Source organism: Lotus japonicus, chromosome 2 (genome assembly GCF_012489685.1).
Source record: "Lotus japonicus ecotype B-129 chromosome 2, LjGifu_v1.2".
Lineage (NCBI taxonomy): Eukaryota > Viridiplantae > Streptophyta > Magnoliopsida > Fabales > Fabaceae > Lotus > Lotus japonicus.
Genome location: NC_080042.1, coordinates 95265059 through 95285003, shown reverse-complemented (window position 1 = coordinate 95285003; position 19945 = coordinate 95265059). Strand labels below are relative to the sequence as shown.

At 37.9% G+C, this 19945-nt stretch overlaps 1 protein-coding gene across 3 annotated transcripts in view; it reads right to left on the bottom strand.

The window, feature by feature from the left end:
* Nucleotides 1–19424, bottom strand: part of LOC130741431 (serine/threonine-protein kinase TOR) — a 37467-nt gene extending 18043 nt beyond the window's left edge. The window contains exons 1-35 of one of the 3 annotated variants that reach the window (XM_057594335.1): nucleotides 19063–19424; nucleotides 18644–18982; nucleotides 18481–18555; nucleotides 18106–18278; nucleotides 17774–17872; nucleotides 16914–17073; nucleotides 16652–16810; nucleotides 16327–16496; nucleotides 16040–16244; nucleotides 15743–15937; nucleotides 14970–15122; nucleotides 14016–14137; nucleotides 13743–13842; nucleotides 13574–13660; nucleotides 13366–13496; nucleotides 12985–13087; nucleotides 12723–12905; nucleotides 12551–12643; nucleotides 10523–10558; nucleotides 10239–10337; nucleotides 10051–10149; nucleotides 9793–9955; nucleotides 8208–8332; nucleotides 8027–8079; nucleotides 6952–7075; nucleotides 6672–6854; nucleotides 5001–5153; nucleotides 4759–4911; nucleotides 4262–4333; nucleotides 3164–3298; nucleotides 3005–3066; nucleotides 2787–2884; nucleotides 2128–2237; nucleotides 1788–1964; nucleotides 1641–1706 (exon numbers count right to left, since the gene is read on the bottom strand). In XM_057594335.1, coding sequence (XP_057450318.1) covers nucleotides 1641–1706; nucleotides 1788–1964; nucleotides 2128–2237; nucleotides 2787–2884; nucleotides 3005–3066; nucleotides 3164–3298; nucleotides 4262–4333; nucleotides 4759–4911; nucleotides 5001–5153; nucleotides 6672–6854; nucleotides 6952–7075; nucleotides 8027–8079; nucleotides 8208–8332; nucleotides 9793–9955; nucleotides 10051–10149; nucleotides 10239–10337; nucleotides 10523–10558; nucleotides 12551–12643; nucleotides 12723–12905; nucleotides 12985–13087; nucleotides 13366–13496; nucleotides 13574–13660; nucleotides 13743–13842; nucleotides 14016–14137; nucleotides 14970–15122; nucleotides 15743–15937; nucleotides 16040–16244; nucleotides 16327–16496; nucleotides 16652–16810; nucleotides 16914–17073; nucleotides 17774–17872; nucleotides 18106–18278; nucleotides 18481–18555; nucleotides 18644–18982; nucleotides 19063–19182 — 4575 coding nt within the window. In that variant the 5' untranslated portion in view covers nucleotides 19183–19424. Of the gene's footprint in view, nucleotides 1–1640; nucleotides 1707–1787; nucleotides 1965–2127; nucleotides 2238–2786; nucleotides 2885–3004; nucleotides 3067–3163; nucleotides 3299–4261; nucleotides 4334–4758; nucleotides 4912–5000; nucleotides 5154–6671; nucleotides 6855–6951; nucleotides 7076–8026; nucleotides 8080–8207; nucleotides 8333–9792; nucleotides 9956–10050; nucleotides 10150–10238; nucleotides 10338–10522; nucleotides 10559–12550; nucleotides 12644–12722; nucleotides 12906–12984; nucleotides 13088–13365; nucleotides 13497–13573; nucleotides 13661–13742; nucleotides 13843–14015; nucleotides 14138–14969; nucleotides 15123–15742; nucleotides 15938–16039; nucleotides 16245–16326; nucleotides 16514–16651; nucleotides 16811–16913; nucleotides 17074–17773; nucleotides 17873–18105; nucleotides 18279–18480; nucleotides 18556–18643; nucleotides 18983–19062 lie in introns of those variants that run through there. The other 2 variants (XM_057594336.1, XM_057594337.1) reach the window with 2 other exon arrangements.
* Between the last annotated feature and the right edge of the window lie 521 nt (nucleotides 19425–19945).

Genomic DNA, 19945 nt, shown 5'->3' with positions numbered 1-19945 from the left:
GTAAGGCGGGTTCCGGCGTGCACATGAGCGAGCTTCCCTTCCTTTTCGCCACGCGAACTCCGAACTCGAAGCTACAGCCTCTCCACCCCGCTGTCTCAACCGAATCTGGAGGCTTGGCTGGAGGACGCATGGCCAGGGAGTCGGATCTGCAAGGATCGCCGGAAATGAAGCGTGAACCACCACCGCTGCGGTCTGGCGATTCAGTCTCCAGTCGATTGGAAACCATCGACGAGCATGAAACCGAGGTCTGTTTGGAGACCCCCGTCCAACCAAGGAACGTTTTCGGTGGTCGATTGGCGGTTACCGGCGTGCGAAGACATGAATCCGGCGGTTTCCGCGGCGGCCGTCTCTCCCAATCGAACCCTAAATCACTGATTTGGGGCAAAATGATTGGTTGCACCTTCTTCCTCCCATGAACGTTGCAAATCTGCAATTTCTCCATTGAAGAACCTTCCTGTAACCGCTTGATTTTGATTTCCCCTTCGGCGTTGATCTTCTCCCCTTTCGCCGTCAACAAGCAACCACTGAAACCGACCACGACGTCGGATTTACACCGTGACGCCACCACTGTTCGCTCCGCCGCCGCTGCAAAATCCGAGTCTTCCTGCGACGCTTCCGTTTCAGAATTCTCCTGCGAATGTGGCATGATCTCTGATTTCGCCAACCCTGAATTGGCCTCAGGTTTAGCTTCCACCGAATCAGTTGTTTCTTCCTCCTCTGAATCTTGGACTGGTTCTGGCATGTACGGTTCCAATTCTGGTTCGAATTTCCTCAACAGAGCCTCCACAAATTCCCACCATGTTGCCTTCTGATTGCGTCTTCTCCAGCAAAACCACCACATGAAAGCTTCACCTGTCAAAGCCTTCTCTGCCTCTGAGAATTTCTCCTCTTCGGATACTCCCTTGTCTTCACAGTGTTGCTCCACCATGATGAGCCATCCATAAGCCTCTCTTCCATCAAACTCTGGAATCTTCTTCTCCATTCTGCTCTTTTCTGGCTACCACAGCTCCAAGATCGGAGCTCTGATACCAATTGATGAAACTCAACCAAGAAAGATATAGAAACTGTGATAATATGGAATATGAACCCTAATTCCCAAATAGGAATTAGAGAGAATGTACAAAGTTGCAGAGCATTCGAGAGGCTCTACTCTCTCCTAAGTCCCAATTTTCCCAAATGATCCCAAAGATACTAAACCCTCTTCACACTCCCTTATTTATAGGCTAAGCCTTAACTAACTAACTAACTCTATGGGCTAACCCTTAACTAACTAACTGACTCCAAGTACTCATCACATTCTTAGTAAAAGGCTCCAGAATGGTTCTTAGCAATATCTCTAAACAATACAAGGTTGGTTTCAAAATCCTACTATCAAATGCGTCGAAAGTTGACACGACATTAAGAGTGAAGACACTCCAAAATCATATCACGTGAGTACGGTGAATGTAAATAATATGGAACCAATACAGGTACATCCTGGAAAGTCCCCATTCCCAGAAACGCAGTGCTGCCACAGTATCACTAGTATCAGCTAACCTTCTTGTTATCCAATGATAAATGTACCAAGTGACAAAGACATTGTAACCAATACAACTACTTAGTTGAATTCAAACTGATCAATGCTAATGAAGCTAACTCACCAGAGCTGCAAGCTCTGTTGCCAGACATTTTCTAGCTCTTTCAACATACTCACGTGCTTCATCATACTGCCAATAGATTGTAAACACAATTAATTAAAATTGAATAAAACAAACCAGGAATACTAGATGTCTCACGCAAATAAATACCTTTCCTCTACGAATAAATAAAACAGCCCTGTAGAAAGTGCCATTACTACTTCCATCGCTATTGGAAGTATTATTATTCCCTGTGCCTCGAAGTTTTGTGTCATCACCATCATCTAGCCGAGACACATACTCTGCCATTTGGTCCCATTCTCCCATATTCCAAGCAGCATTTGCAGCCTAAAAAAACAACTTCAATACCATAAGCACATGCAGGAAAGTGTCCATCACTATGACAAGAGTACAAAGAGTCGGACTAATTGGAGCTTATCAACTAAAAATGGCACTAAATAAGCTCGAATAAGGGCTCTTTGATTAGCATCCAAATGGGTTGAAAGCCAACCATTGGGGCCATGTCAAGACGAGCATTTGTCTCAGCTGGAGTCCAATATTCATTACATAGGTTACTCAGCTCTTCCCATCGAGCTAATGCAGCTAGGCATCTCATCCTACCTGCAAAACATGATCCAGGCTCACACATCAAAGATGAATAAAGTAACTAGCAAGATAGTAGCCACTAGCAAGAATATTCAAATATTAAAAATAAAAGGATCCAACATTGACTGAAAAAAAAGAAGCCTCTGGAATTCTCTTGTATTTGTCCAATGACTTAATGGGCATTACTTACTAATTGGAGGACTCTTGTTTTAGTTAACTTGAAACTGAAAATACTCTGAATAATTCGCGTGCATAACATGTATACAGTCTACGGCTCCAAGTTTCTAAGACTCCATCGAGCAACTTTTTCTTTTTCCTTTATACCAAATCATTTTCTCCAAGTGTGGTTTTATTTATGAGTCCGAAACAAAACTGTAATTTTTATTTAAGAATTCACTGTCCTTTATACCCTATGACCATTTATCTGGATTCCTCAAAGAATGGAGTATCCTCATACCCATAGCTTATCAGGCCCCATATCATGCCAGAATTGGCTCACTGTTGAAGCACATTTAAATAACTCAAAATGAAGTTAGAAAGGAAGGTAAAGTCATCATTACAGACCTAATGTGGCTTCCAAGAGAATATTGGGACTTGTTGCTTGAGAGGCCTTTACAGTATACGCCTTGAGGGCATCATCCCATCGCTGCAGTTTTTCATACCTAAATGATATATCTACTATAAGTCTCTAATCTTCTCAAGAATATGTTCAAAGATATAAACTAGAATTTGCATATAAAAGAAAAGTCTGTGAATATAGACAAAAAAACGCTAAACATCACCATGACTCCTTAAGTTGAAAATCTAGATGCTGTTGGGCATAAGTTAATATTCCAACTGCAGCCTGCAAAAGTCAACGAAAATGGAGAGATAACAAAGTCAAAACTAAGAGAGAAGCAGCCAAATAAAAAACATAATAAGGAATCATTCTTTAAATCAACCTCATGTTGGTGCAATTGGTTGTTTATATGAATAAGAGCTTCAACTACAGACACTGGGTTAGCTTCCATCTTCTTAGAACGTGCTTCTTCAAATTCCATTTCTTTATAGTGCAAGGCTTTTGCAAATGCACGACACTGTGTGACATAGAAAAGTGAAACGCACGAAAGAGATAATGGAAAGTCACTTAAAAATATTAAATATTATGGATAAAAAGTAATTAAATTAGTATATACTCAACAAGGACATGTATGCATGCATCACGTGTGCACACACACACACCCATATACAAAGTTAGAAATATAATACAAAACCATTATTGTGCATTCATACAACAGTTCAATCATTTGGGATTCATGATATAGTATCGAAACCATTGTATCGAAGTGGTTTAGGGTACAATCCTTGCCGCCCCAGCATTCTAATAAAAAAATATTGAATTTCAGCACAAGTAGGTGGCATGAGTTACTATTCATTGTTCACATTTTAAGCCCACTGGACTCTTGCATGAGGGGATGTGTTAAAAATATAATATAAAGCCTCTAATATGTCTTCATCCAACAGCTTAAGCTTTTGGGACAGTTGGATCATGACATGGTATCAGAGTCTCTACGATCAAGTGATCTAGAATTCAATCCTGGTTGCCTATTAATCCTAGTAAGAAAATAAACTTCAGCACAAGTGAGCTAGGAGTCTAAAATTTGATCCTTGTTGTCCCCGTTATTTTAATAATTGGACTTGAGCGCAATGGGTTTGTGCATTGTTTACGCTTCAAGGATAATGAGCACTTGTGTGAAGGGTTGTGCTAGAAATATAGTATACAAAATTTCATGTGTCTTTTCTCAACAACTTTAGATTTTGGGAAACTTGGTTCATGACATGGTACTAAAGCCTCTGTGACCAAGTGGTCTAGCTCTCAATCTTTGTTGACCCAGTTAACACAAGGTAGATGGCTTGTGCATTGTCCATGCTTCTACCCCAATGGGCTCTTGCGTGAGGGGGCATGTTACAATATAATTTAAAACATGTGTCTGCACCCAATATCTTAGCTTTTGGAATAGTTAGTTCATCATAGACAAGGCAAGAGAAAATAGAAGTACCTTTTCGGCAAGAGCACCAAGAAGACGAATATCAATAGGAAGATGTTTCTCGTCGTGTTCCATGAACTCAGCCTGCAAATTCAATAACAAAAACAATAAAGCATATGTTAAAATAGAAGCAAAAATGTCTGTTTCACCAGTTCCATGCATCTTCAAAATAATATTAACTTCTTGAAAATTATTTTCCGTACAACAGCCAGTTGGGTGTATTAAATAAATGAAAAAGATCCTCAAGAACCGAAACATTGATGTGAGTATACATTATTAAAATTGTGAAAAACAAGCAAAAAATTATTGTACACATACAATTAGACTACCACAATATCGCTATAAATGGCTGGCTATGCAAACGCTTTTAAGTTACACTAAGTAAACGCTCACCTTTGGCATTTTTTAACAAGAAATAACTAATCAATAATATTTATAAAGCAAATATAAAGGTATGTCCTAGCTCACATTCAAAGATTCAATATAATCATCAACATAAGAAGCTATACCAGGTTAAGAAGTGTTGCCAAAATTTCTGGAGGAATATGTGGAGATGAAAAGGCCATCTCTAGATTTCGAACCAAGTGTTTTTGGGTAGGCTCATTCAACTCCGCCCAACAGCTGACAAATCCAGCTGCAAACAGTTCTCGCCCAATAAAAGGCTGTAAAACACACAGAAAAGAAGTTAAAAATCAGACAGGAAAACATAAACATTAATACCACAGTGGATGATATCAAGAGCCAAAAGAACCTGCAACTGTGCAAGCCTAGCACAGGTTCGTAAGGCTGGAGAAGGAGATTCCTTAAGAAGTTGAATGCTAAAATGCCTCATCCATTCTGCCCAGTCTTCCTTAGTACTTCGCTGAGAAGCCTCCCCAGCTGTTCGTAATCGACCATCATTAACCTGTATGCAAGGTTTCAAGCCCCCAATAGAAACAAAAAAAAAATTGAAAGCAAGAAAGAAAGAAAACAAAAGAAATGGAAGAATTAAAACTTCAGAACTTAGACTACTCTAAGCCATAAGCAAGAAAGAAAGAAAACAAAAAAATTAACAGAGCAATACGGAACCCGTTAAATCATCAATCTTTGGTAGATTGGGACCTTTTAGTTTCTTAAATGCCCAGCACCTTCCTAAGTTGCAATAGAGCAACTTTCTTACTTGCATCGGAGGTAATTGTAGCTTTTTAAGCTATAGAGATTAGAGTGCAGAAAATGGATGAACTGCTTTCTTTTTTAAAAATGTAAAGTTTGGGCTGTGGATTGAACATTTGTTTTGTGTAAATTTGTTGCTATTTTACCCGACTAATGCACGGGTTTTTAATAAATAATTATTTAATTTACACCGTTGTAACGCTTTAGTACTCATACACTGTTGATAACTTTAGATTAAGTGTATTTTTGTTGAATTAGCCGTTTAATTATAACCATTCATCATATTGAACTCTCTGTCAAATACTGTAAATTTAAACAACAAGAACTTCACAATCAAATGCTTCTTATTTTAGTAGATTTGAATTAATGTAAAACTTCAATGTAGACTTCAATCCATCGGGGTTTTTGAGATATAATTATCTGATAAAAAGTTATAGAATGGTGTAAGAGTGCTTGTAGCACCAATGTAGCTTGATCTCCTTTTTAATATATACTTATATATTAAAATGAATAGGAATTTAGTTTGCATGTAGAAGCGATAATTAGTTAGATAGAGGGATTTAAGTTGAATGCATATTAACAGAAATTCATTTGAGTTTGAAATTGAATTTGAATTCAATTAACAAATATTAAGAGATAAACAACTATTTAAATAAAAATAAATAAGAGCATCTGAAGGCTTTTTAGAAAGCCACATGGTTAAATGCGGGAGCTCCATTAGTGACTCAGGTTCAATATTAAGGACTCTGATTCAACATATAGAGGATTATTATTATCAATTGACATTGGAGAAACGAAAAAATTTATTTATCTATTCAGAGTGCTAAAAAACGCTTTTCTAATATAGTTTTTTTTTAACAAGCCATTAAAAAACACAAACATTTTTTATAATATCTTTAAAAAACTTGTCTGCTTATCTTACAATTTTTAAATGCGCCTTTTGATTAAGAAAGGGAACTTTTTTTCTTAAACAATCCCAAACAAACAAGAACTCAATCTAGCAAAAGGGATTGTTGTGTGGCGCTGTATTATGTTCCTAAATTATATGTCACTTTTATTTGGAAAAATGTAAATTATCAAGCCCAAACATCAGATCAAACTGATTACTGATGTAAACCAATGTTCACCAGACCACTTGGAGTTCACCATACTATAGGAGTAAGGCCTTTAACACCCAAACTATCTTTGGTGGGTTTGAGTTTTAAATCAAAAGCCATTAGAAGTATGCTGGATAAAGGGGAAAATATTAACAATTATCAAAAGAGAGTACCTGATGGCCTTTAAGTTTGTGAGCATCAGATCCATTTTCATAGGGATCAATTTCCACTTCATCTAAAGGATCACTAACAACCTCAACAGGAGGCCGTCGGTTCAGTCTTTGAATAGCTGTGATCCCAAGGATTAGAGGTTCGCGTCTCTGTAAACGCCCTTCAATTTCCTCAAATTCCTTGTGCTGCAATAATATATTACTTTTAGAAAATTTTAACAAAAAATATTTAATTTAACACGCTAAGGACAAAAGTGGAAACAAACTTGAAAAATTTAAATACCCGCAAGCGATATTTGAGTAAAAGTTTGTGTATAGAAGGAATGAAAATTTTGAAATCCTCGCCAAGGGCATGTGCCAGACAGCAAAGTGCATCAACAGCATCCTTTCGGAGCTCATCATTTTTCCTATAAATTAGAAGTACAAACAAAAGACATACAAAGATAAGGTAATATAGAGGAATGTAAACGGTGATATGAGCATGAATTGAAAGAGAAAATTAAGCAACTCAGATGGTGCAAGGAATTCTTAACCAGTACTAAATATCAATCACATGTGATAGAACTCGAAGGTAAAGCTTGTTAGGAGTTGGGGTTATGTTAAAGAGTTAATTAAAATTGTTTGTGAGGACTGTCAATTAAGATTGTTAAGACCATGTAACTAAATTACTGACTCAGTTGATAGATTTGATAGGTCAGAATATTATAGAAGCCTCTGGATCTGAGAACAAAATCTATAAATAGATGTTGGTAAATTGGGTTGATAATGCTGAATGAAATCAGAGAACCATCGCAGAAACTTCAACTCACTGTGATGCTTTCTCTCTCTTTGTTCCTGACTCTAACTCTGATCCATGCTGACCTTAACTTTTGTTTGACTTTACTTTCTAGTCATGTTGTGAATTCCATATATATTTTTCTTTATTCTGACCCTAACTTCTGTCTTGCACACTTCTTCCATAAACTTCATTAGAGTATCTTCTATTGTCTCTTACTATTGGAGTATTGGTTTCAATATTTCCTTATAAATCAGAATTTGCATCCTTATTTAATTAGAATGAAGACACAGCTAGTACTATAAATAAGGGTCAGTACATTGTCTTTTGTAATAACATCCAACATATTCTTGATATCAATATCAATAAATTTAACTATTGCAAGTATTTCTTTTCTTCCCCATATACCTAAGACATTAACTTCAACAAAATCCTCTATAAAATCCTTAATCACATGTAGAAACAAAGATCTCCCTAGTAATACTATCAATATTCACTATTAAGTCCAAAGAATTGAGAGGGCAGAGGGGAATTATGATATCCAAAAAGATCTATTTAAAATTACAGAATTTTGCAGACTCACCCATCCAAAACTAACTTCAAGTGATGTACAAGAGAAGATATATGACCGGTAACCTGATGATAACGAAAAGGATTAAATAACAGACTAGAAAAATTAAGACAAAACATGAGAAGGACAAGTATCATGTTATCCAGCTTAAACAAATCCAATAGCAAGAAGAGAAGAAAGCACACTAACCAACCTGCACACGAGGGATCAATCTTGTCAAAGTTTTAATTGCAGCCCGTCTTATGTCTACTGAGGCATCCACTTTAAACAATCGTATAAGAGCAGGAAGAAGTAGATGCATGTGCTCATCTAAAGTCCCTACATAAACAAGAACATAATTGTCACAATTTGCCATTTCTAGCTATAACAATTACTTATGTTGCAGAAAAGTCTCGCATTGACTACATATATGGTCAAATAAGTGTTTATAAAGGGTAAAGCAACACTCAACCCTAAGCTAGCTTTAAGCAAGAAGAGTTAGGCCTAACCTGAATTTTAATATGGTATCAGAGCCTGTCCTCTATCCGTTTATTGGTATTAGAAATTTAAGTGAGATCAACTTGCACCACAAAACCTAAGGCAGTTAAGGAAATGGGTGAGAGTCCTTTAACTTATATACTATTGCACACTTTCTTATCTATACAATGTGCAACTTCTTTTAGCCACACTTGTCACTCTAATACTCCCCACTCCCCCTTCAAGTGGGACTTCAATTTTTTCTCCTTCTGGCTTGTACTCCAGCGGAACATCAGAAGTCGTTGGACTAGTGCACCTTCGTCAGTCTCAGAGGCCTTATGGCTTGCTTTTATGTCTGGGCTTGTACTCAAGCAGAATATCAGATGTCGTTGGACTTGTATACCTCCATCTTAACTTGAATCTTAAAAGCTTGTATGACTTGCTTTTTTCCTTCTTTTTTTATTTTTCTTTTTTCTCAAGTTTTTTTTTTGGAACATGAGTCGTTATTTTCAGCTCTGATACCATATTAAAAATTTAAGTCAGGTCCACTTTCACCACAAAACCTTAAGGCACTTAATGCAATGGGTGAGTGGGTCTTTTAACTTACATACTATTTTACACTTGCTTATCTATACAGTGTGGAACTTGTTTTAGTCACACTTTTTACTCTAATAATTGGGGATTGCCCATATATGGGTCACCCGCAGATGTCCATTACTGCAAATTTCACGCTCCAGATGTCTAGCCCTGGCTGTGAGGGAGGTGTTGAGAAGCCCCACATTAACTACAGATATGGCCAAATAAGTGTTTCCCTATATTAGAGTACACTACATAGTTACTGTTAGTAACCGCTGACTGTGCTAACAGTCTTAGCTATTGAGTTAGTTATGCTTAGCTGTCAATGCTTAGCTGTCAAGTTAGTTAGCTTAGCTGTCAATAACAGAATTTGTTAGAGTTAGCTTGTTCACCGAGCTTTAGAGTTCTTCTATAAATACTGTAATCCTCTCTTGTATTGTTAGCTTTTGAAAATCAATGAGCATCAGTTTTTCAGATTAGAGTTTTCAACACCCTAAGCTAGCTTTTGGGGTTTGGGGTAGAGTTTCATCTAACCCGAATTCTTATACTTTCTTCTGATTTTAAGGTTTATTTCAAACATTAGTTGCATGTCTGATGCCCCATTCCATTAGCAACTTAAATGAATAGTAACAGGAAAATAAGCAGATTGCTTTAATTGGAAGTGCAAGGGGTAACTTGCATATGGCTAGTGTGATTTAGAACTTAAATTAAGATGCACTCAGTATGCTACAGGAAAGAGTACTAACCACCAAACACTTCTAGTGTGTGGAGAACATCAAGAACATAGGTGTAGTCATTACACCTTTCGGCATCACTAATGACATGAATACAACCAGGCAGGATGACTGGAAGATATGTTCTGAACTCATCATTAAGAGCCAAGCAAAGCTGTTCCACCAGGTGAAGTACCTGTGACATTCGAGGAAAAAAAAGCCGAGTAATCATAAACCACAAGAACACATCCCTGGTTTTTTGAATAAATTTTCAGATGCAGCAACACTAACAGGATAGCCAAGGGCAGGACGCGCTGGTGCTGGAAGAGTGAATGATGACCAAAATTCTGCTATTAAAGAAAGCAAATCTGGCAAATATTTTCGAACATGCTGCAGTCACAACATATTGAGCACATAAGCAGAAGGGAAAATAATGATCATACAAATGTTAGACATATTCTAGAGAGTCTAAAACCAACCTGGCGCACAATAGACACCAGAGTTCCTAGCTTCCATGTTATGAAGTCCTTTAAACTATCTTCACATGTACGAACAGTGTGAAAAAGGTCAGGCAAAACCTACAAGAAAGACGAGAACCATGGTACAATCAGTGAAGACTAATTCTACCACCCAAAACTAAAAGAATTCAGAAAATGATTTCAAATGCCATAAATAAGTTCTAAAGGCACCAGTAAAAAATAACAAAAATAGACTGCAGAGAAAAGGAAGTAAGTCCATTTGAAATGCAAGGTCGAGATCTAACCTTGGGCAAGTACGGAACGCAGCCAAGTCCCATAGACTGACCTCACAAAACAAAAATGCAATCATATTGACAATGAATGTCAGTATTATCTGGAATAATAATTGTCCTTTAACAACATCCAACTAATGAAAGAGAAAACTTAAATATTCTACAGTTACAAAAATTGTGCCTAGAAAAGAAATCCACCTAGCTAAACCAACACTTCATCATTATGGAGCAAGATTTCACCTTCAGACAACAAAATTCTGCCATAGCCAATAATATAGCTATTCAAAGTTTCATTTACCGCATTTGTTAATAAACTATCATTCTACCTGTATATCTATGGGGAAATTAAGTCACTTATAATATTTTCAAGTATTTATTCTTGAATTTGATCCATCTTCCTTGTTTGTTGTAGAGTTGATAAGCTTAGAGACAGTTCCAAGAAACATGGTTAAAAGAAGTAATTTTTAAAGAGTTTTGGAGCAAGAAAAATGGAATTTCGCCCACAAAGACTTCAAAATGGCCAATGTGTATGTAAGTTAGTGGTCCCTAGAAGAAGCATGGTTGTGTGCTTCCCCTCAGCATGCCCACGCCAAATCAGCATGCTCTAGACAATAAGCACGGTTACGGTTTGTCATTATTACGGTCATGTTAACCTTGACACAGCTATGCCACTTTAAACATGCCCGTACACATTTCAAACACTATCTGGCCACTGAACAGGCATGATTTCAGATTGAGAGTTCAGTTCCCCTGACAAAGCCCTCCTCTGAAGGTTCATCTAACAGTTCTCACAATTCACATCCTTGCGACTCTCCCTAGACGGCTTGATCAAGATCCTGTTCCTGGATGCTGAGATAATGCATAAGTACTACTGAGTCCGCATTGGCATAGGCAGTGTCTTGACCGAATGGTTGCAAGTCGATCTTCATCTCAAACCGATTGGAAAATTTCTATCTCCCTTTATGAATGCCTCACAAGTCAGCTATTGAAAAAAAACAGAAAGAACCTTCCAGGAGTTGTTGCAGTCTTGCAGACCATTCTTTGAGGACTATTGAGCTGATCGCAATCGAGTGACAGGTCTTATTCTTGGCTTGAAGACCATTCCTACTCCTACCTGAGGGAATTTCTAGTTCCTTGTTGTATTTTCCACTTTTGAGATTATGGACTCTACCTAGGTTCTAGTTATTACTTTGCGTTTCTTATATGAGTAAATAAATCCAGTGCTATGGCTGTGGTGTATTCTATATTTGAACCTTTGATATTACCCTCAATTTTATATAATTTTTTGGTCCCTTACTCCACTTGATTTATCTAATTATTACTCGGATTTACAAAAGGATTGGCCAACCTTTACATAGCTTATTTATTTACTGGCTACCATAACACAATAAGTTAAAGAAACTATCTTGAGGTTGTCAAAGACCAAACCAATTCAATCGGTTAGTAAATTAATAAATTTGCTAGTTCTAACTCGACTTTAGGGGTGAGGGTTGCTATCTTTAGGGGTGAGGGTTGCTTGACTATATTAGCAAAAAATCTATTCAATGTGAGACTTCTACACACCCCCTCACGTCTACGGCTAAACATTTGGAGCCTGGAACATGCAAGAATGAACATCTACGGGTGGCTTATATATGGGTGATCTCCAATAAACGGATCTAAGATAGGCTCTCATACCATATTATAATTTGGGTTAGGCCTAACTCTACCCCAAAAGCTAGCTTAGGGGTGAGAGTTGTTCTACCCTTTATAAGGGCTATTTTAGCCATATCTCGAGTCAATGTGGGACTTCTCAACAATGTACAAGCAACTTTCCACCCAAAGATACAGGTTTGTCGCCGGAGAGTTACGTTTACATCAGGTGCAGGGAGAGAAGTACATTAAACAGGACAGGCGGAAGCTTTCTCTTCTTGTTTTACTTTTTATAATTAACAGACAAGAGTGCAAAACAGGAGGATCAAAAATCCTACAAAGCCTACAGAGATAACAAGAGGGAATAAAAAAGAAAACATAAGACAATGCCATTTCATGTTTGCATACCTTGAATATGAACATTAGAGACCCAACCACCTTCAAGTGGTAACTAGCAAGTGAGGGATCCCTCAGTATACGCATGAGAGAATTAATTGCAACCTAAAATCATAGAGAAATTGTCATAAAAATGAAAACAATGAGGAAAATAAAATGATAACAAGAAATGTTAATGTGCTACCGTGGAATAATAGTCATCTGATGAAGCAAAAGATGGCCACAGGTCCATGGGAAATTCATCCATAGACTGAATCTGTTGACTTGAATCACTAGCAGGGCGTGCAACTTCTCCATGGGGCCCTGGCAAGGTTTTTTGATTTCGCTTATGTAAATGAGGATCAAGGGCACCCATAATGCCAAGTACCTGACAGAACCCAAGTATAATTTAACTCTGTGTACATGCATGCATCATAAAGACTCATTTACATAATTCTTACTATCACCTTCAATACTTCACGTCTGGTGGACCACACTAGCTCACCATTCAGTAATTTTAAGAGTAACCCAAGTAATTGTGGATACTCGTTATATGGAGTTATAACATACCTGTCAAAGTAGTAAAACAAACTTGATTGATACTAAATAGAAAAATTGAGCAAATGACTTGGATATCAGATTCAACCTTATTCTTCAGATCTTAGCATTCAGAACAACACAAAAAAGAAACAAACCTAAATATGCAATTTTGAAAGAAAAAAAAATCTTAAATATTGCACATCAGTGCACAAGTTTTAACATATAGTAAAAAAAATCCCGAAAGAAGTAATACAGATTCACAAAGAAAAGTATTATTAATTTATTAACTAATGAAAATATGTGCGTACCCAGTGCTCTGTACAACTTGACCTAGTGTGGCAACGGCCACTTCACGTTTGGAAACAGATGATCCATCCAATAAAGCATCAACAATTAAAGGCATGAGTTCAGGAATGTATTGCCTCATTGCAAAACCACCCTAAACAGAATCACAATACAAATAAGTTACCAGTGAATATAAAACACAAGCATGCCAAAGGAGAGATATTTACTAACCACCCTGGCAAGATCCCCCACAGTCACAAGGACCCCACTAATAATTCCAGTATTGGCATTAACATCAGTGAGTCTGGCCACGAGTGCCTGATACAATTAAAAAAATCAATAAGAATATACTAAATAAAATAAAACAAGATCATTACCTTAACACCACAATTAGTCAAACCTTATGAATCGGAGCGATGTATGGAAGAATTAGCCGTTCACAATTCCTTATCAAACAGCCAACTAACTTTGCGCTTTCTTCTTTGCATTTGCTATCCGCACTGATAGCAAAGAAAGAGAATTAAATGGATATCAGAGAGAAAAAAAGTAATTTTCTCTATCAATGCGCCTCATAACAATGGATCTTTCCATGTGATGAAGGTTGTGAAGCAAGAAAATGAGAATAACCGAATAACCTACATTATCTATCAATGAATTAAACACTCCATATTACCTCTGCTCTAAGTATGTTAATAGCTGTATAAGATAGCGACGAAGAGCAGGAAGAACATAGGCAGGATTTTTCTCGGATAACCTTCCAGCCAAAGAAATTGCATACTCTCTAACATCAAAATCCTGCAGAAGTTAACTCCTTAATAAAAACAGGATGTAACAGAATGGAGGGTCAAGAACAGATCACTAAAAAACAAGGTGCTACTCAAGTGTACAGGAGCATATGATGATAAATCATAACCAACGCTTTATTAGGGAAATTGGGAAAACCAGTAGGATGTCCATTGATGCATACTTTCTAGATTCTACTGAAGAATGAATAACGCCTTGTCCAAAAGCCAAGCAGATTGGATTATACATTGAAAAATGAAGGAAAATATAAAACTTCGGCATCAAACACAACATAGGGCCTGTTTCTAAGATTTTATTTGATCATATCTTATAGCATAAACGCTTATGCAAGTTTGGGGAGAGCTTATGTAAATTGCTTATAAACTCCCTATAGCTCTTTTGAGCTCATAAGCTGCTAATACTAGCTAAGGAATAAGTGTTTATACCTACATATAACCTTTTTTGAACTTATTTCAATAAGCTTCTCAAATTAGCTTATAGATAAGTGCTTATTGCATAAGCGCTTGTTCCCATAAGGGCTTAATTAAACAATTTACCCAAATGCACCTACAATACAGTGCTCAACAAACCAAATCAGAAGTCCCTTAAAGCAGCATGCCGATATCACGCAACATATTCCGAAGTATGAAAGATTAATATAATTCCCCAAGATACCCCCAGCTACAACACTGGCGAACAAAAGAACTGCACAACACCATATACAACTGCCTGCCTGATAAGAATCAGCCAGCAGATCCTCATGGAAGATTAAACAAGGAATTCAAAATCTTAAAGCCAGAGAGCATGGCATCTTCCTGATACAAGTTATCTAGTTTAAATCTACCTCGTCATTTAGAGCAGCAAATACTGCACTCAAATTGTCAGCCTGTGCTAAATACTCATCAAAGCCTCTATCACCAAGGAGGGCAGTAAAAATAGAGTGGCGGACAGTAACATCAGCATCTGCAACAGCAGAAATGAGAAGCTTCTCCACAAGCTGCAGAAAGTCAAAGCTCAGTTAGCAACGCACACATCATATATTATCACAAAAAGTAAAATCCATAGTGAATAATAAAACGAGTAAAATACACGTAATAGAGTATAAGGGAGCACCGTGTAATAATGATTTTTCAATCCATAAATTGAGCTTTGTTGTGTATGTAAGACCAGGCTTGTTAATAGCGCGCTATAGCGGCGCAATAGCCTATAGCATAGCGCCCTAGGGGTTTACCGCTACTCCACTATTCACCGCTATTTGCGCTAGAGCGCCGCAATAGCGCTCGAAATAGCGTTTTTGGGCTTGCCGCTACACTACGCTATCCGATATTAACAACCGTGTGTAAGACACATGGATTCTCTCATGTCTGTCATTTTCTATTTTTCTTTTACTCTCGACATGATCATGAGCCTGATAAGAGGCGACATTTGACCATGAATACCCAATGGGCCCATTGTTCATTGGTGAATATCTTTTTCTCAAAACTAAACATCACATGGGGACTCCCAAAATATCAAAAATTTCAAGAGATGGTGGAGAAAGAATTTGAAATATCTATTAGAAAAGAAACTAAACAATAGATATGAAATATATCAAAATGAAATGTTGGCAAACACAACCTCCTCAACCAGGCGACGACGCTTCCCCCCTGATCTAGTCAACCTGCTAGAACCAAAATGAGCACATGCTAGACCAGAGACAGAATGAGCAATTAATTTGCAACAACATAGGGCTGCATCTTTTCGTGTAGCTCCATCCTCATCATCCAAATAGACAACAACAGATTCTCTAGCAAACTCCAGGAGATCATGGCCCTATATCAACAGGGTAAAACAGGTTACAACCTCTGGTCATTGTCCAATGACATAAGAACTAAGAATACCAAAAAAAAAAAGATGAAGATGAGTATACAGAACCTTAAAGTTAAAACGAGCAAGAGTTTGCAAAGCAACTTGCATAAGTGCAGAACCACTAAGCTCTGAAAATTGTTGAGGGGCATTTATTGTTGCTGCTCTACCCATGCTTTGTGTAAGCCTCCCGAGATTATAATGGGATTTAGAAAGAATCATAGATATGTTGTCAAGTAACCGGTCTTGAATGGTTGGCAGCAGAGATGGAATGCTGAATAACAAAGAACACATTCAAAATATCTTTTAAAACCCAATAGAAAGGAGGAAGACTTCATTTTAAGCCAGCCCTATACCTGATACTTATTTGTTCAAGAGTGTCGACAAGTACAGTTGAGAGACCAGTAGAGAACATAATATCCAGAAGTCCACGTACATGAGATTCCATAGCAGGCCCCATTGCTTTTGCAATACTTCCAACACAAGTCAAGGCCTCAAGTGAAGGTTTATTCCTACGTGGAGCAATCTACATACATAAAATGCCTAAATTGTCAAAACATAATTTTGTCAGACATTATAGAACAAAAGATAACCAATGACTCATCTAAATAAGAAATCCAACAAGCAATAAGATAAATTACAATATAAGATTGGGATCTGACAACAGTTAATGTAACATACCGCCTCACGTAAGTGAGTAATAATTGTCGGCAAATAATGGACCAATTCTCCATCCAATGCTCCAGCCATCTCTCCAAGAGCAATGAACCCACTATCTCGATCTTGAGGTACTTTCAAGACAGAAAGAATATGATTCATGCATATCTGCAGGAAGTCCATCTCCATAGGCAATGAAATAAGTAAATTTCTGAAAACCTTCATTCTCAAGGGTTCTCCATTCAGTTAAAAAGTATAATTAAGAAATAGGGCAAAGTTAACATACTGATAAGTAGTTAGTAACAAAGCGATCACGCAGAAAATGTGCAATTCGAGGTAGCAAAGAAGTTATGCTCAAGCGAACAAGCCGGTCCCGATGGTCTAGGTATCTTAGAACAATTTCGGCAACTTCTCGGTATCTTGACATCATGAACTCACCAGTATTCCTGCCCAACAATCATTAGTTCCAAATAAATCAATTACAAAATAATGCGAAGATTAATGATTAGTGTTGAGGTCAAACATTTACTGGAGATATAGCTAAAGAAGTCTTTATAACGGGCAAAGCAATCCCCACTCCTAAACTAGTTTTTAGGAGTTTAGGAGTTTACTTGAAATGGAGCCCGAACCTATCCTAAATTCAAGAAGTTTGTTCAATAATTAATCTGACGCACAGTTGCTCGAGGAAAAGTTAATGAAGTCAACCTGGCCCGCGGTTGATTCAGGAGAAATTGAGGAAATTAATCTACCCCATAGATTCATGTCCAATAATGGACATAAGAGGATTTCCACAAATATCAAAAGTTTGCGATCTCCACACTCCAGATGTTCAGCCTTGGGTGAGGGAGTGAGTTAAGGTCTCACATTGGCTAAATATGGCTAAAAAAGTACTTATAAAGGGTACAACAACCATAACCCTTAAGCTATCTTTTGAAGAAGAGATAGGCCCCAGACCGAAATTCAAGAATTAGTATCTCTCACGGATTAAACACGCATAAAAAAAATTCTTTTTGAAAAATTTAAGTAATCACATCCACATTAGGTTAACAACACATGCATACTAACTATAGAGAATAACAGTGACAGTATGCTAGCTTGAAAAAATTACAAAACTATCAACCATACAGATGTTGAAAAATTATGCACCTTAAAAGCTCCCCAACAGCAAGCAGGGAACCATGTATGCTGTGAACTGGGGCATTTTTACCCAATCCATCTTGTGTTGCCTCAAACATTCTATAGTACCTGTCATCAAATAGAAGCAATAGATAATTAAAGCACATGTTGTCAGATGAAGTCGACAAAAATCATATAGTCCGAAAGGCATGACATGAACCCTTCAACAAACACTACTCCTGAACCTCAACATTAACTCCATAACCATCAATATGGACTCAGATGACCAAAGAATAACTAAAGGTGGCATAGCCTGCAAAATACTTTTACTGTAAGCTTCGGGTTTAAAAGCAAGAACTAACCACTGCACACGCCAGCGTGTCTCACGCTTTTCAATAACACGAAGGCAAGCCCGTAATGCATCCACAGCCCGCTCACGAACTGGCAATGCTGGATCCCTCAAAGCAACCCAGATAGCGTCAACAAATTCGGGCACATGCACATTGAAAACAGTTGAAGCATTTTCTGCCATTTCCTGCAATGAACAAAATCAAAAGGACAGCGCACGTTCTTATCAATGAAGAGATTTCAAGGATGTGAGAGAGCATAAAAACACACAACCAGAAAATGATTCCTGGTTAATTAATAAATAAGTACCAAAAATATGAAAAAAGAAACTGGAAAATGATTCCTATGAATGGAAGCCTCAATCAATTCTTAGAAACAAGTTCACTTACTTTCAAGATCAAGACAGCAGCAAATCGACGATACTCCACTCTAGTCCCTCGAAGCCACTCCAGAGCAATTTTAACCTAAGTGAAATTTTAAAAAAATAAAATAAAAATGAGCACTCAACTCAACTGAATTCGATTAGATTAGAGACAAGGTGCAGCGAGTAACCTGGCGTTCAACTTCATCGGCGGTCATAGCTCCGCCAGCTCTGGCAAGGTGGCCGAGCACGGTGCTAGCATGAACAAGAATCTCGGGATCACGTTTGGCCTCAAAAACAGTACGCATGTAACTTGAAAATCTGGAAACCTTGGAAGCATTCTCCCCAAGCGTGACATCAATCAACTCATCAATGGCCCTGAGAGCTCCGAGATTCTCACCAACATCGGTGCTCTCCAAAAGACTCGAGATACGGTCATACAGCTGATCCATGAACCGGGAAAAGGCTTCACCGCTAAGGTCACGAGCTTCCTCCTCTAGGTGCTTCTTGAAAGCTAGAGAAGCACCCTCCTGCGTGGTTGAAGCAAATGGAAAATGACAAGAGTGAAGTGATGCAACTAAATTTCAATTGAAGCATGACAGTACAGTACCTTGGGGTTGCCACGAGTGCAGAGGTCGGCGAGGATGCGGTTGAGAGCATCGCCGGGGCTGGGGCCGACGGACGGAGGGCCGATATAGCGGTGGGGATGGGACTGAACCACTGCGGCCATTTGTGGCAAACCTAACTTAATCTAAGCCCTAATACTAATAATAATAATAATACAACCTCAATTCGTAATGAAGAACAAGTAGCAGCTCAGACATCGCGTATCGCCATGCCTGAGACTCAGACGACCAACTTCTTGTGTCTTTCCCAATCCCAAGCAGAGCTATTTCATTACGATCCCATTCCCAGCCAATTTAACCCCAAATTTTATTTCATGTCCGTCCGGGTTTGCCCTTAATGCGTTTTCAATTGTCGTATCCTTCATCGAAAACCGAGTCAGTCATGTGTGTTCAAAATATCAAAGAAATCAAAATCAAAATCAAAATGTAGTGGATTAATTAAATAAAGGTAATGGTTAATCTCATCTAATTTCACTCTTTCTTTTCACCCACTTAAAAGGTGATGGTGGAATTAAATGAAACGGGGGGTGAGATTAACAACTACCAATATGGGTAAAATTACCTTGGCTTTAGGTGGCCCAAGAGTCTTGTTTTATGAAATTTTAGTTTATGACACGTTTTAAAATAGTATCAAATCATTTAATAGGAAGGTCTCGAGCTCAATAGAAGGTCTATCAAAAATCATAAGACTGGTTGTAGGCGAGTGAGCTCTCGTCTTAGTAAGTCAATCCGCAACATCATTCCCCTCTCGGTGACTCAAAACAAGGTTGATTCTCCAATTATTGTCTAGCATTTCTCTAATGTCACGAAGAACCCGACCCTCCACATGGAATTTCAGACCCTCACCATCCTCGAGAGCTGAAGCTA